General features: G+C 41.4%; 1 protein-coding gene across 8 annotated transcripts in view; it reads right to left on the reverse strand.

The window, feature by feature from the left end:
- The window catches only part of VEPH1 (ventricular zone expressed PH domain containing 1), a 268,821-nt gene that overhangs the window by 160,332 nt on the left and 92,329 nt on the right, over positions 1–16,160 (reverse strand). For all 8 annotated transcript variants that reach the window (XM_071214585.1, XM_058295197.1, XM_004454419.3 and 5 more), the window contains one exon: positions 8,942–9,108. In XM_071214585.1, coding sequence (XP_071070686.1) covers positions 8,942–9,108 — 167 coding nt within the window. The remainder of the gene's footprint in view (positions 1–8,941; positions 9,109–16,160) is intronic.

A 16,160-nucleotide genomic window follows, 5' to 3' on the forward strand; every position in this document is an offset into this window, starting at 1 on the left:
AATCAATCTTGAAAGCAATTTTAAAAAATTAAATCTGAGCTCAACATATTCTGGGATTATTACCCTCAGTGCAGCTCAAGCAGATTTCCCAAGAATTTATTGTAAATTCAAAATTTACAACAAAATCTTCAATGCCTTCAATTTCCTTTTTTAAAAAAAAACAAAAAACAATCTGTGCCCTGCTGGCTAAAGACTGAAGTTTCAAAATGCTTAGAAGCTGCTATTCATAAATCAAGATTTGATGCGTTATGTCCTCAACACAGTGGCAAAATGTTCATTTCTTCCAAACCACCATGGAAACCGCAATTTAAAGGACAATGTAAGTATGGAAGAGATCTTTGTTGATTTTAATCGGAGCCTTCAAGTGGACAAAATACAATTTGGAAATGTTTACTAATAAAAATCAGAGCGGGAAAGAGCTCCCACATTTTCTTCAGTTTTCCATTTTGATCACAAAAACATGATAACATAAAAAAAACTATTAAAGTAAAATAATTTCCACCATAATCTCAATACTTTACCATTTCTATCTTGATTATTAATGCTTTTTAGTAATATACGTATGTAATAATTCATATGAAAGAAAATGTGACTTTTTGTGTGAATAAAATCACTATGCTAATAATACACAGACACATCCGACAGTGTAATTTAATGAATTATTTGTCTGCTGAAATAAAAGGGCAACCTGAGAAAACTGAGCAACAAAAGTAAAAACAACTTGCCTATCATATTTGCCCAAACATATTTCTGCTATGTTTATGTCTTAGACTTTCATTAGTTTGCTTTTTTATTTTGTCACTTTTTTTGTTAAGATAGCCTCCAAGTGTAGCTCCCAGTATTAACTTAATCTGATGGGCAGCTCAACCTGCCCAAAGCTGACCTCTGGGATTATTCTTGTCTCCTGATTCTCCCTTGCCAGAAGCCTCACCTGAACCATCACCAAGTCCTTTTGAGTCTACCTCTGAGTATCCCATAGATCTGTCCCTTTCTCTCCATTTCCAGTCATTCATTCGTAATTATTTAATGAGTGCCTCCTGTTTGCAGGATAAATTCCTAGAGGTTGGGGATACAACTGCTCACAAGTCTGACGGTTCCTGCCTTCCTGCGACAAATTCCCTGTCTCATGAAGCAGACATTATAATAAAAATAGTAACACTAGAAATACGTCATTACACATTTTAATAAATGCCATGTAGGAAACGTACAGAGTGCTGTGAGAGACCGTCACTGGGCCCGCTTCAGGTGGGGGTTCAGGGCAGGCATCTCTCGGGAGGGATTTTCAGCCGAGTCAGAGGCCCAAGATCCCGCACCCGGGTTGTTCCCACAGCCTCCCAACTGGCCTCCCTGCCTTCAGGGTTGCGCATCCAATCCCTTTACTCCGTGGCCACAACAGTGTCCCTTCCCTGCTGAAAACCCCTCACTAATTTGCCACTGCTCTCAAAATAGAGGCTCGGCATACCTCTAGGGAACTGATTCCTAGCCTCTTTTCTAGACTTATTCCCTCCCTTCCTCCCTCCCTCCACCCTTCCCTCGCAGACCCCGACACACGTCACATTTCAATTATGCTGGACTGTGTGTGTGTTTACAATTTTTTGATCTGCTAAGTTTTCTTTCATGTCTGGGATGTTCCTCATTGGATTCCTTCTGCCTGGAATTCTTGTTTCTCTTTATTTGGTTGGACTAACTCTTACTCATCCTGGAGGCTTTGATTAACTGTTATTTCCTCAAAGAGCCTTCGCTGATTTCCCTCCTCATCCTCTCTCTGTGGCGTGCTCCTGCTGAAGTCCTCTGGTGCCCTAAAGTGCTCTGAGCAGGTCCCTTCTCCTGCTTCCTCGCTCTTGCTGGTCTAGAGTCTTTGAGGCTGGGCTGAAGGCTCCGTGAGTCCATGAATCACAGCTATTTCATGCATACTGTATACCCAGTGTCTAGTACACAGCCTGGCCAGAAGGCAAGGTAATAAATATTTGAGGAATAAATCAAAGGTTGGCAAATCTGAATGGTTTTATAGAGTAGCATTCTAATAAAATACCTCTTCTATCCCCTAGTTGTTGAATACTTGTGCATAATATTAAAACAAATATACCATCATGGGTCAAGTTTGGCATGACTAACAGGGATGTAAATGGAGAAAGTTTTGAGATCACTAAACTTATCCTACATACCGCTTTGAAATTTAATTTTATAGCCTGTATTTTGGAGACAAGGACACCCTAGTCGCTGGTAAGTGGCATAGATGAGCAGGCAGTCCTGTAAGTGCTGCCTGGGTATGCCCTTCGAGAGAAGCCCAGACGCTCGCTGGCACGCGCGGCAGAAGTGTCAGCCAGCTGCTCGAGTCAGGGCGACATAATTAACCCGAGGCTTTTAGGAATGGAAAATGCTTATACATTTCCTGCCCTGTTTTGCAAAATTCCACATCCCAGGCCTTACTCTTCATGTCCGATTCCTGTAACTCCAAGGTCTCTGTGACATGTGCTTCTAGTTGTGCCAATTTTATTTTTTTAATGTAAACTCCAACCATACATCCAAAGCCACACCAGAGTGTGCTATACCTATTGCCCTATAGAGAAAAATAATAAAGGGAAATGAAGGAAAGGAATAAAATGTAGGTAAATACAAATCTGGGCACAATCGAATAGCTAGAAAGAGCAAAGAGAAGGCAAGCCCCGAATAATGCAAACAAAATAGCTGTTCTACCAACTAAACAAAAGTTGTTTATTTTGCTGTGATTTCCTGATAACCCGGGGTTTAATATGATGGTGAGAAAGCATGATAGCCATTTCTTAATATTTATTATCCACATGCAAGGGAAGTGGTTCTTTGGGCTTTACACACCTCATTCTTGGATTACAAGGAATTCCTCTTAAATGGAGGGTGTTTCCCTAGGCCGGTCTCTGCAGTGCGCCCATTGGGAGCTGGCTTCTTGTCGCCAAGAAAGCCCCGTCCTGGCTTAGAGCCCTCCTGAGAGAGCAGGACATAAACGACAGCAGAGAGCTGGCTGCCGCGGCCTTCGTTCGCGCGGTCTGCCCACCCCGTGGGCTGCTGAGAGGGCTCCACCCGGCGTGCTTGCCGCCCGCCGCTCTCCCTTCTGTTCAGCCTCCTCTAGGTCACCCCAGGCTCCAGACCTCAACCTAATCACATCGAGTCTCTCTCCAAAGTTTTCCCAGTGCCACGACATTCCAGGGTCTTCACTGGTGGGCACAGCGGCTGCCCCGTCCCCACTGAACCCTCCGACCCAGCTCCGTGGGGCTGATCACCCACAGGGGTGTGCACACGGTGACTCCCAGCCTTTCGAAACTGAGCTCAAAACTCCCCCCTTCTGGGAAGCCTGCCCTCCACCGGCCCTAACACCCGCAGGACTGGGGCTAAGTCACACGCGGAGACCCCACACCACACATCCCAACACTCAGGGGCTACCTACCATCTTCTCCCACCTGACAACACCCTCGTAACAACCTGGGGCCTGATTAGAACTTAGAATTTTGCTAATTTAAAGGGAACCAAGAGAGAGGACCCCCTCCCTTTCCCTCCTCTTCCTACCCCAGGCTTTGATGGGTGTGAGTCCTGCACCCAGCCCACAGACGGGAGCTCCTTTAGGCCACCCTAAATGGGGTCCCACCCTGAGGGTGGACTGTCCTAGGGAGAACGGACTCGGGATCAGGCCTGAAGCAGGCGAGAGGTGCTTAGGGAGGGAATTCCCAGGGCCCTGTCACCTGGACTGTGGTTTAGTAGGCGAGGGGGTGGGTGGGAAATGGCAAGACCAGAACGCTGTCAAGTAAGTAGCCCAGGGCAGGGGTCCATCCCCGGCTTGTCCAGCCCTCCCTGAACAGAATGAGCCACTTGCTATGCTGCGCGGTTCACAGGTTAGCATCTTGTCATGGAAGCGAAGCTGTATGGGCTTGTCACTTCAAGGGTAGGGCCATGTGAAAACACAGCACCATAGCTTAACTGGCAGCAAATGACATTTAAATTCTTACATAAAGAATAAAAAGTAGAGCAATTGTGCCTGTGTGCCTGTGTGATCCCTCTTAAATTTAGTCCTCAGGCCCAAATTTCTCTTTTAATTAGTTAGGCAAGCAGGAAAAATCTCTATTAATCTAAAATCCACAAAAAATGATTGCCATTTTTCTTTCCTTTACTAATAACGTACTCCCATCATATGGAAAAAATAATATATATTTTGGAAACCATGGTTCTGCTTCAAAGACTGTTTAAGAACAGCCTATATATTCCATCACTCCATCTTCTTAATGGTATATAAATGGCTTTTTATTTTTAAAAATTACCCAAACTGGGCACTGAGAACGGTCAGCCTCATGGTGCTATGTTAGGTGCCATAGGATTAGGTAAATGAATAGGAATGCTCTACACTGTGGAGAGAAAATCCTAGAACATGATTATTTCCTCTTGAGACCAGACCACAAAAGTAGTGCCTCTGGGTTTAGATATCAATCAATGCAGAGCTGGACTTGCCATTTTCTGCTACTCATCTCTGTACACTTAGGGCTAGAAGCCCACAACCTGGGGATAATAACAGATGGACTCATATGTGTTACTACGCACTGCACCTTTTTTTTTTTAGCTAGATTAGAGCATGGCATAGGACAGCCAAGAATCCAGACTTGAGTCCCATAAGGGACACTTGGAAAACTGACTACCCAGTCTTTTCCTATAAATGGTTCCTATGGATTCCCAGGAGGTTCCAGCAGGGACTCACTAACCAGGATCACCTGCCTCCATATGGGAAGGATTCTTTCAGAGGACAATGAGGAAGGAAGGGATCCCACCTACCTGACCAGCCACCCTGGAGCTTATCAAGAGGTGGCTACTGAAGCCACGCCACTTTCGCAATCTCACCGACTGGTCACCTTCGCATGGAGAAAAATTTATTTCAAGCCTATAAGTTGATGCATCAGCTTTGGAGAGCAATTCTGTGACTGGCCACAGAGGGTGGGGTAGGCAGAAGGCGTTTAAGAAAGTAGGAAACATTCCTGCATATCAATTTCATTGGAGAACCCTCAGTTCAACTGCAAGGTATAGAGCATCAGAACTGCTTTTGTGCAGAAAGAAAAGCTCCACTTTACTGCAAATTTCACAGGGTCAAAACACTCCTTATGTGGCTTATCATTTCATCTGAAATTTTAATTAAGTAGACTTAAAAGAAATTGAAAACTGCAGATAGTCTGCATTTTTTTATTGCAGCCACTTATTTCATTTCCCTCTCTCAGGGACCCCTTTCTCCGTATTTCCTCCCGTTCCTCTTGCCTGCCATCTAATTAAGGAGCTGATGAGAGTGGAGGTCAGTAATCAAGGGCGGGTTCCAGGGGCACTGGCTGCAGGGATCGTTGAAGGAGGTGAGTAGGGGCTGCTTGAACAGGAGGGGAAGTGCTGATGACAAACAAAGGGTTGGGCAGGTCCCCTGTCAGAAACTCTTCCCACTTTCCTGGTTAGGAGCCCGGCATGGGTGGTGTCCATTTGCATCGCTCTGGAAGCTTCCTATTTTTTCTTTAAAGATTTACTTATTTATTTAATTCCACCCCCTCCTTTCTCCCCCACCGCCCTGCCATTTTTGCTGTCTGTATCCATTCGCTGTGTGATTTTCTGGATCTATTTCTCTTTTTGGTCTTCTCTTCTTTTTTCTCCTCTAGGATTCACCAGGATTTGATCCTGGGGATCTCTGAGGTGGAGAGAGGCTCCCTGTTAGCTGTGCACCTCAGTTCCTGGTTTCTGATGCGCTTCACCTTGACTATCCCCTTCGTCTCTCTTTTGCTGCATCATCATCTTGCTGCATGACTCACTCGTGCTGGCACTGGCTCACTGCGCCGGCAGCTTTCTCTTCTTCTTTTTCACCAGGAAGTCCCAGGGATTGAACCAGGGTCCTCCCACATGGTAGGCCGAAGCCCTATACCTTGAGCTACATCCACTTCCCCCTAACTGTATTAGTCAGGGTTCTCTAGGGAAACAGAACTGACTGGAGAAATCAATAAATATTATGTGGTTTTATAAAACTGTCTCATGAACTGTGGGGAAGCACAGTCCAAATTCCATAGGGCAGGCTGCAATCTGGGAACTCCGATGAAGGTCCTGGATGAATTTCCTGGGAGGAGCAGGCTGGTAGAAACAGAGAGGAAAAATTCTGTCTTCTGAGTGCAGAAATCACCACTTCTCCTTTTAAGGCCTTCAACTGATGAGATGAGAAGTCTCTGATTACTGAAGGCAATCTCCTCAATGGATTATAGGTGGAATCAGCCATAGATGCAATCAACTCACTGATGATTAAAGTCCACGAAAAGTCCCCACAGTAACAATTAGGCCTGTGCTTGCTTGACCAAACAACCAGGCAAGTTGACACATGAGCCAAACCATCACAAAACCCCTTGCCTCTTCATTCTGGGAACCACACTCAGCACCCACAATATCTACAAAAACATGCTTGCACCCTCTCCTCCTCACTCAGTTCAATTCTCTTCCTTCTCTGGGCTAGTTGACCTTCTGATTGCCATCTCTCCCACAGCCCCTACCATGTACTCTGAAACACCCATCTGCGTAACAATCCAGAGCCTACAGCCTCAATTTTTTAGTGTGTTGAGGTGAAGTCAAAAGACCTCTTTGGCTGGAATTAGACTAGGTTTCCATTGTAACTTGACCTTACCAATATGGCTGTGGGCAGGTGCCTTCCCTAGTGTCAGCCCTGGATTTTCTATATATGACAGGCTCAGGAGAGAGTTACCCTGACTATCACAGTTTGAGGGAGACATGGACATTGTCCAGGTACAAAATTGGAGGTGCTGATGAAGATGAAGGGGCATGTAAAGCCACCTCACCAAATCATTCCTCGATACTACCATTGTTCTTTACCTCTTTAACTCCAGCTTCTCCATGTAGAAAATGAAAAGTTCATTATGGGGATAAAATGAGGCAATGTCTGCAAAACACAGCACAGTGCCTGGCACATGGTACAAACCAGGTAACTTGCAGTGTCCTCAGTTCAAACTTGCCCTGCCTACCATAACTATCACTGAGAAAACCACTCCCTTTGGAGCCTTCTCAAAGGAGGCCGCCCAGTTTCTTTCTCAGGCCAAGAGAGGAAGGCGTTGCAGAGATCTAGCTCTCAAGTTCTGATCTCTCCACTAGCCTCTGATATTCAATGGCTCATGAAAATCCAAGTCTCCTGGCAAACTCAACTGTCCCATTAAACCTCCTCCTCCCTGACTTCATTGTACATGTTTAACTGTCCACCCTGTTATCTTTCTACCTAATCAAACCAGAAATTTCAGTCTTTTCTAACTCCTTTCCTTTCTCCCTTTTCTCCCTCCAGCCCACAGCTTCACCACATCCAGTCACTGTTTTATTCTACCTTGGAAATATTGCTCCCATTGTCCTATCAACGTTTCTCCTCCTAACTGGACACCTGATCCTAGTTTCTCTCTGTGCAGACCATCTGTTACCTGAGTTGTTTTAAAATTCAGAACCAGGGGTGCCATTCCCTGTTTTTAATCCTTTGAGTACAGATACATCGGAACTGGTTTGATGTCTCTCAATAAAATCCATATTTCTTTAACACAATATAAGTGGCCCTTCATGATCTTGCCCCAACCTGGACCCAGGTCCCATGTCCCGAAAGCCTCCTCTGAAGCCTGCTCTCATGTCCACGACTTCTCACCCTGTCCCCACTTCCTGAAGGGTCTTTTGCTCCCTGTTCCACTTGGCACAATATTACTCATTCTCCAGGGTCTGGCCCTGACTCAACTCCTCTTGAGGTGTTTTCATGGCACCTATGCCCTTTCAGTAGAGTCATCGCCCACCCTTTCTGTTATACCACTTGCAGAACACTAATAGCTCGGTTTAATTCATTTGGTTCAAGGATGTTAAGTGCTATCAGATACTGTGCCAAGGCTGAGGATACTAAGGAAAAGAAGAAACTCCTTCCCACAATGATTTGCACTCTCGTGGTTAAACATGTCTGCCTTTCTTTGAACAGTTTGAATGTTGAATACAAGTGTTCTAGTCTTTTCCTTAGTGTTGACTGCTTTTTCAAGTGGTGAACATTGATATTACCAGGAAATGGAGCAACCATAATTGATATAACCCAGGGCTGACTAGTAATCTTCGCTGTGCACATGTTTGGTTCCCTCTGAATTCATCTCCCCTTTGTCTCTTCCATCAACCTCTGGTTTCTATTTGAGTATACTGTGGTTCAGGAGAGTCTCCAGGGGTCGAGCATGTGTCCTAATCAGAGAGACTATCAGGACTTTTGCTTGGATAATGGTGACCATAAAAGAAGGAGTAACATAGTGCCTAGAGAGCCCATTACCTATCTGGAGACTACAAGGAGAAAGCCTGCAGAAAATGGGACCCAAAATCTAGAAATCAAATCTGAAAAATGGAGAAAGAGGAATTATTCTGTTCATATAATTTGCACCCTTGGATCAACATCATCTGAAAGGCAGTTTTGTTTTTTTTCTGTCTTGTCACGAGCTAATAAATTCCTTTTATTGTTTAAACCAATTACTGACAAACACAAGCATCCTACATGTTAGAAACTTTTACTTGAGCCCAAGGAACAACATCTGATATATTACCTATAAAATGACTCTTATCTCTCACCATTGACTGATTTCCCCATAAATCAAGACATGTGTAAGTCTTTCCCTTGGCCCTCCTTGAGAAACCACAGATTCCAAGAATTGCATGGCTACATTAAACTTTCTTCAAAGCTGCGCTGTGATAGCTACAGACTTTCCCGTGGGTTGTTTTTTATTGCCGTTCCTAACTTGTGCTCATCACCTGACTTTTATGAGTCTAGAAAAAGTCTATGAGTGTTGTCACTAAAAGAGAGCCGTGTATAGATGCATGAAAGAGGCAACCCCAAGCATGCATCCTGTTCCCACACCCAGGGGCATGCCTCGTTGTATGGACGTTTGTGTTATAATCTTTTTACCTCTGGTTGTTTTCTCTTGGCTGCTACATGCAGAAGCCGTAGAAGATGGTACTGCTCTGCTTGTCCCAGCTGCGCCATCAAGGCTAGGAGCTCTGGCAAGTGTCTGTTAATTGGCTGAGGCTGCTTTCCATACACCACAGGTAGCACCCGCAGCAACATGGCGTTACCTGCCAAGGGAGCAGTAAAGGAGTGATGGCTTTACCAGCCCACAGGCAATAGAGATCACGTAACTGTGGCTGGAGTAACCTTTGCACTTAAGCATTACATAGCACACACTGATGACCCAAGCTTTCTGCTGAAAATAGCACAGTATTGAAAAATCATGAAAACCAGGATTTACTGATTCCGAAAAAAAGGAATATTTTATGATACGGTCATCACTGTTATCTAATGAAATTTTTTCCTGAGTAATGCACCATGGGGAAAGAGGATAATCTGACAGTAACTAGTCCACACCCTTGAGAAGGAAATGGTTCCGATAAAGAATTCCTGATGAGAAACAACAATTGGATGATGTAACTGATGCCAGAAGCATGAACATAAGTGAAACTAAACGCACGGGGAAAAAAAGCAGAGGAATGTAGTCACGTTCCTGAGAGATACAGAGCATGATTTAGAGAACTGACATATGGAAACTATGCCTTATTCTTATGAATAGTTTAAAAAGTAGCAATGCAAATTTAAATCCCCAAATTCTGCACTATTTCAAGGGAGGTTTAGACTCAGCTTGTTTGTCACACATATTAGCTTCAAAGACATGTATGCACAACTGGATTTAAAATAGCAAAATCTCAAGAAAAAGTAGTACATAAGCTACAGAGCCTTACCAGGCAAAGAACATATGGGAAACATCTGCTTATCACTTTATGGTATGGATTTTTTTCTTAAAATTCTCTCAAGTACTCCAAAATCTCAGGGAATTGGTTTCTAGGGATTTTCTTGAACAAGAATTTTCATACCTTTATTTACTTTGGCTTCGTATATAGAAGACATACATGGAAAGAAATAAGTATGATGAGGACATGCCTACAGATAAAGATGGTTTAGAGAGCCTTAAGGAATAAAGGCCCAGCATTTCCAGAATATCAATATCTGAACTTCATGAAAGGGTGATTCTGGATGAAACTGAATTTATTTGGGTGATGATAAATAATGAGAATTGCTTTTTGCATATATGCTTCATAGAATTAGCCTCAAACCAGGTATAGTCGTATGCCCACAGATAACAAGGTTTTGGAAATATGCAGGGTTTTCTTGAAAGAAAAAGTTGCACCCATCAGAAAACATTGTTTCATTATTTTATTTTCTTGTTTGCTTGTTTGTTTTTTAAAAATGTTTCTCCTTAAAGAATCAAGGAATTTAAATGTAATCTCCAGTTTCTGTAGAACACATTAGATCATAGAATTTAGTTAGGTAGACACAATGATCAATTGAAGAAAGCCATGTTAAATGAGACTGTAGCTGGAATCTAAGACATGAAACTGGTATATGGCTTTTTCGTTCAAAGCTCACTAAAGGCCATGGGAAACTTTAGGGAAAAAATTGCCCAATGAGTCATTTTCAGCTGACTTGGAGTTAGATCAACAAATGCACACGACATCATATCAACAAATGCATAAGAACTTATTTTGAGTTAGAAACTGATGAAGACACTTTGGTGTAGAAATCCCATAAATTGCACTCATAAAGTAATATGGTCTCTTTAATTCTGAACTATTTTAAGCCATCAGATAAATATAGACAATAACATAAGGAACTCTGGTGTGCCCAACAGCTCTGCCAAAATTTACCTTGTGCCATAGTTGCCTCCCATCTCATTTGTTTCCTTTTCTCCCCAGAAGCCACCCTCATGCCGAAGTGACTGTTCATGATCTTAATCTTAATTCACCTTTGCATGTAAGGTAATCTAACACATGAACAGGTTCTGGGGATTGGGATGTGCTTTCCTTTGGGGAGCCATTATTCTGCCTGCCCCTGCGGTGATAGCAATTTACTTTCTCACCAGCAGCATGAATGTTTCTGTTGCTCCAAATCCTTGCCAATATTTGATCTTGACAGACATCAGGTTTTTTTTCACGTTAATGGGGTATGAGATGGTATCTCAAATAAAAAAAAATAGTTCATTGCCTTAATTTCTTGTGAGGCTGAGCACCTTAAAAATTTTTATAAATTTATATATATATTTACATGTCACTCCTCGCCTGTGATCTTGCCATTCATATCCTTTGCGCTTTGTCTATTTTCTGTTGGGATATTGATGTAGAAGTTCTTCATTTATTCTGGAGATAAATGTTTTGTTAGTTTATCCATTTTATTTTATTTTATTTTTGCAAGTAAAGAATTTAATGTAGAGCGAAAGTACACACTCAAGAAGGGAGTGCCAGCGTGCTCAAGAGGGAACAGCGATGGGCAACGGACTTTGGCCCAGTGGTTAGGGCGTCCGTCTACCATATGGGAGGTCCCAGGTTCAAACCCCCGGCCTCCTTGACCCGTGTGGAGCTGGCCATGCGCAGTGCTGATGCGCGCAAGGAGTGCCTTGCCACGCAAGGGTGTCCCCCGCGTGCGGGAGCCCCACACGCAAGGAGTGCGCCCGTGAGGAGAGCCGCCCAGCATGAAAAGAAAGAGCAGCCTGCCCAGGAATGGCGCCGCCCACACTTCCCGTGCCGCTGATGACAACAGAAGCGGACAAAGAAATAAGACGCAGCAAATAGACACCAAGAACAGACAACCAGGGGAGGGGGGGGAATTAAATAAATAAATAAATCTTTTAAAAAAAAAAAAAAAAAAGAGGGAACAGCGAGGTTATCCATTTTAAATTTGCAATCTTAAAGTAGTCGAATTTTTTCAAATTTTTACTTAATGGTTTATGATTTTTTGACATTATTTGAGAACTCTTTCTCCACCCCAAGTTCATAAAAATATTCTGTATTTTCTCCTAAAAGCACTACAGTTTTGTTTTCATGATTTTCTTTAATCTATCTGAAATTTACTTTTTTTTTCATGAGGAAAGGATATAATTATATTTTTTTCTCTGGGTAAAACAATTATCCCAGCACTGTTTATGAAGTAATCAATAGTTTCTCTTCTGATATGTAACATCTTTTTCATATATAAGGATTCCCAGTATGTTTGAGTCTGTTTCCAAGCACTTATGGATCCATTTATTCTATATTATCTTCATTACAATAACTTTATAATAAATCATTTTTATCTCATAAGGCAAATTTCCTCACCTGCTTCGTCAAATTCACCTTGGCACCTTCATATAAATTTTACCTTCAGTTTTTCAGCTTCCTTGAAAAAAATAGATTAGAAGATTTTCCACATTGAGTGTATAGACTAACTCAAGATAATTGACAATTTGGTGAAATTGAGTCTTCCCATTCAAGATCAAGGTATGTCCTTTCATCTATGTCACTTTTCCAATAAAGTTTGGTAATATTAGCTGTGCCTTATGTGTCTTTTGTAAAATTGAGTCACAGGTATACGTATTCGTTGTTGGAAACTTTTTTTTTTAACAAGTAATTATTTGGGTTTTTTTTTTTTTTTTTTTTATTTCTCTCCCTTTCCCCCAGTTGTCTGCTCTCTGCGTCCATCCATTCGCTGTGTCTTCTTCTGTGACCGCTTCTATCCTTATCAGCGGCACCAGGAATCTGTGTTTCTTTTTATTGCGTCATCTTGCTGTGTCAGCTCTCCGTGTGTGCAGCGCCATTCCTGGACAGGCTGCACTTTCTTTCGCGCTGGGCGGCTCTCCTTACAGGGCGCACTCCTTGCGCGTGGGGCTCCCCTACGTGGGGGACAAACCTGCGTGGCAGGGCACTCCTTGCGTGCATCAGCACTGCGCATGGGCCAGCTCCACACGGGTCAAGGAGGCCCGGGGTTTGAACCGCGGACCTCCCATGTGGTAGGTGGACTGCCTATCCATTGGGCCAAGTCCGCTTCCCGTTGGAAGCTTTTTAAAAAAGATATTTTCAAGTTGTCTGCTAGCATTAAAAAAGTAAGTGATTTTTTAAATGTTGATGTTACATGCAGCAAAATTTGCACAATTATCTTAGTAATAATTTGTCTTTTAGGATTTCTGTATGTAGGTAACCGGGTCATGATAATTGGTGACGACTTTGCTTCTTTCTTTCCATCCTTATTTCTTATGTTTCTTTTCTCATCCTACTTTACCTCCAATAATTTGCTGAATAGAATCAGTGTCCATGAGTATCCTTCTGTTATTCCTATTTTCAAAGTATGTGCTTTTAAGGAATCATCATTAAGTGTATGTTTCTATAGGTTTTTGGTATTTACATTTTTTTAAAGATTTATTTTATTTTCCCCCCTTCCCTTCCTCTTGCCCTGCTATTTCTGCTGTCTGTGTTGTCTTCTTTTCTCATTTTATCTCCTCTAGAATTCACTGGGATTTGATCCCAGAGACCTCTGAGGAGAAGAGAGGTTCCCTCTCAATTGCACCTCCTTGGTTCCTGGTTTCTGCTGAGCTTCACCTTGACTCTCCCCTTGTCTCTCTTTTGATGCGTGATCATCTTGCTGCGTGACTCACTTGTGCGGGGTACTGGCTCGCCATGCAGGCACTTGCATGGGCACTTGTGTGGGCATTGGCTCACCACATGGGCACTCATGTGGGCACTGGCTTGCTGCATGGGCACACTTTCTCTACTTTTTCACCAGGAGGGCCCAGGGATTGAACCCAGGTCCTCCCATACGATAGGCGAAAGCTCTATCACTTGAGCCACACCAGCTTCCCTTTGATATTTACATTTTATCTGTTTATGCAAGTTCCTGTAGTGTTTCTTTGTTTGATCATGAATGAATGTAGAATTTTATCACATACCTGTCCTGCCTCTGTTGACATGATCACATGATTTTTCTCCTCTAAGCTGTTAAGGTAGTAAGTGAATAGATATTCTAATATTTAATTGATCTCATCTCTTCGGATAAACTCAACTTGGTTATGATGTATTTTTATGCATATATTGTCTTGCTAATATTTTATTTAGAGCTTTTATGCCTAAGTTCTTAAGTGCAACTGGCCTGCAATTTTCCTTTCATGTCCTGTCTTTATTTTGTTTTTGTATCTTGCTTATTAGTTGTATAAAGAGTTTAGGGCATTCCTGCACACTCTATTCTCAGAAGCAGTTTGTATAAGATGGGGATTATATGTTCCTTGATTGTTTGGTAGAGCTTGCCTATCAAACCATCTAGGCAGTGTTCTATAATTTCCATTATATCAACTTTAAATGATGAAGTTTAAGATTTTTAATACTTCAGCAAAGTTTTTTTTTGCATTTGAATTATCTGTTATAACAGAAGTGGGTTTATCATTTATGAGCAAGGTTTGACAAAATCTCCCTCCCTGATTATGATTTTGTCAATTTCTCATCACAATTCTGTCAATTTTTGTTATATTCTTTGAAATAATATTACTAAAAATTTCTGGGATATCCTCCTGGTAAATTGTTTCTTATATCATATATTAATTGTACATTTTTCCTTAAAGTCTATTTTTATCTGATATGAGAATAACTATGCAAGTGTGTTTTCAAAAGTATATTTTAATTTTGAAATATAAAGTATTTCATATAAATCAAAAGAAATACAAAAATAATCTCACAGAAAAAAGAAAATTATGTAAAATTTTTAAATAACACTTGTTTCCTATGTAATCCCCCCCTTTTTTTACTTCCAGTATTTTTAATTCTTTAAGTTTTGTGTGTGGCTCTTGTGAGTGATATATAGTTGGGTTTTAAAAATATTCCTATCTGACAACTTTTGTCTCTTAACTGGGAAGTTTAGAATATTGACGTTTATGGGGATTGTTGGTATATTTGTATTTAATTTTACAACTCTATGTTGTGCTTTTCTTTTATCTTGCTTTGTCTGTGGTTTTCTTCCTCCCTTCTCTGCTTTCTACTAAATAAGCCACTTCTAAAACCAATTTTCTCTATTCCTTCTACTTGGAATCTCTATTCTGTTTTTTTTTGGTGTTTGTCCTTAAAATTATAAAAAGCATTCTTGAACTAACAGAGCAAAGGTAATGAATTCCTTTATCATCCCCCTGAACAATGGAAGGATCTCAGACTGCTTTACTAAGTATAAAAGGAGTACATTTTGGATTTTTCCTTTAGATCTGCCTTCCAGTTCATTAATATTCTCTTCAACTTTGCCTAATGTGCCACTGAATTCATTCCTAGAGTTTTTAATTTCAATACATTTTTTTTTTAATTCTAGAATTTATATTTGGTTCCTTTTTCCTGGACAATGCCTTACTTTTTAAAAATATATATTTCCAATTACTTTTAGAGCTTAAGTAATTTTAAAAATACTTATTTTTTAGTTTCTAGCTGATTTCTTAAAATAAATGAAGCTCTTGGGGTGGGATATCTAGTCCTTTGACGCTTCTGCCGACTCTCATTCATAGTGGATTGGTTTCTTATATGTTTAATAATTTTTATTGTGAATTCTTTTCTTAAGCTGGTAGTAGTATGTATGTGAATGCCAAACATGTGTGAGGGTAGGGTAGTCTCAAAGTCACAAACCCTTATGGACCCTGTGGAGTTCACTTAAAGAGAGACGTGCTTCCCTCTCACTTTCCTATGCTAGGGCAGAGGGTGTATGTTATATCTACTGGAGTTCTGGCTTTATTTGAGGGTCTCACATCGAACTCCTTTTCTGAGGCTAAGCTCCAACTCCATATGGTTACTGACACTCAAGACCCTTCGCCGAGAAGTGAGAGCCCCCCCCCACTCCCACATTCCAGTCTCCCTTCTCATGGGGGCACCCAGCATCAGCTTGTGGGTTTATTGTCCTGCTTTTCAGTTCACTCTTTATCTTCGGTGTCTGGTTATTTCTCTTATTTTATTGGGAGCTCATTTATACACTTAAAGTTATTAGTAATATTATTAATATTATGTAAGCATATTTCTAGGTGTTTTCTGCAGGAAGGTTTTCAGTTGATATAGAAGTAAACGTATTGGCAGAGCAAGAATCCCTAAATTTATTTTAAAAATATGATCCTTGTCACTAAGTCTAGTGGAATTAAATATAATTTCCACTTATTTCCAGGTTATGAAACGGAACAGTTCTAAAATAATTTTATTCCTTTTCCTTGCTCTTTCCCATTTTAGGTTTAGCTCATTTTTTCTGTGCTTTTTATCACTTAAAAAGTGTGTTATAAAAGTGCGGTTGCAACTCCAGAAGGAGAAAAACAAGATAA

The sequence above is a fragment of the Dasypus novemcinctus genome, chromosome 4 (assembly GCF_030445035.2).
Source record: "Dasypus novemcinctus isolate mDasNov1 chromosome 4, mDasNov1.1.hap2, whole genome shotgun sequence".
Lineage (NCBI taxonomy): Eukaryota > Metazoa > Chordata > Mammalia > Cingulata > Dasypodidae > Dasypus > Dasypus novemcinctus.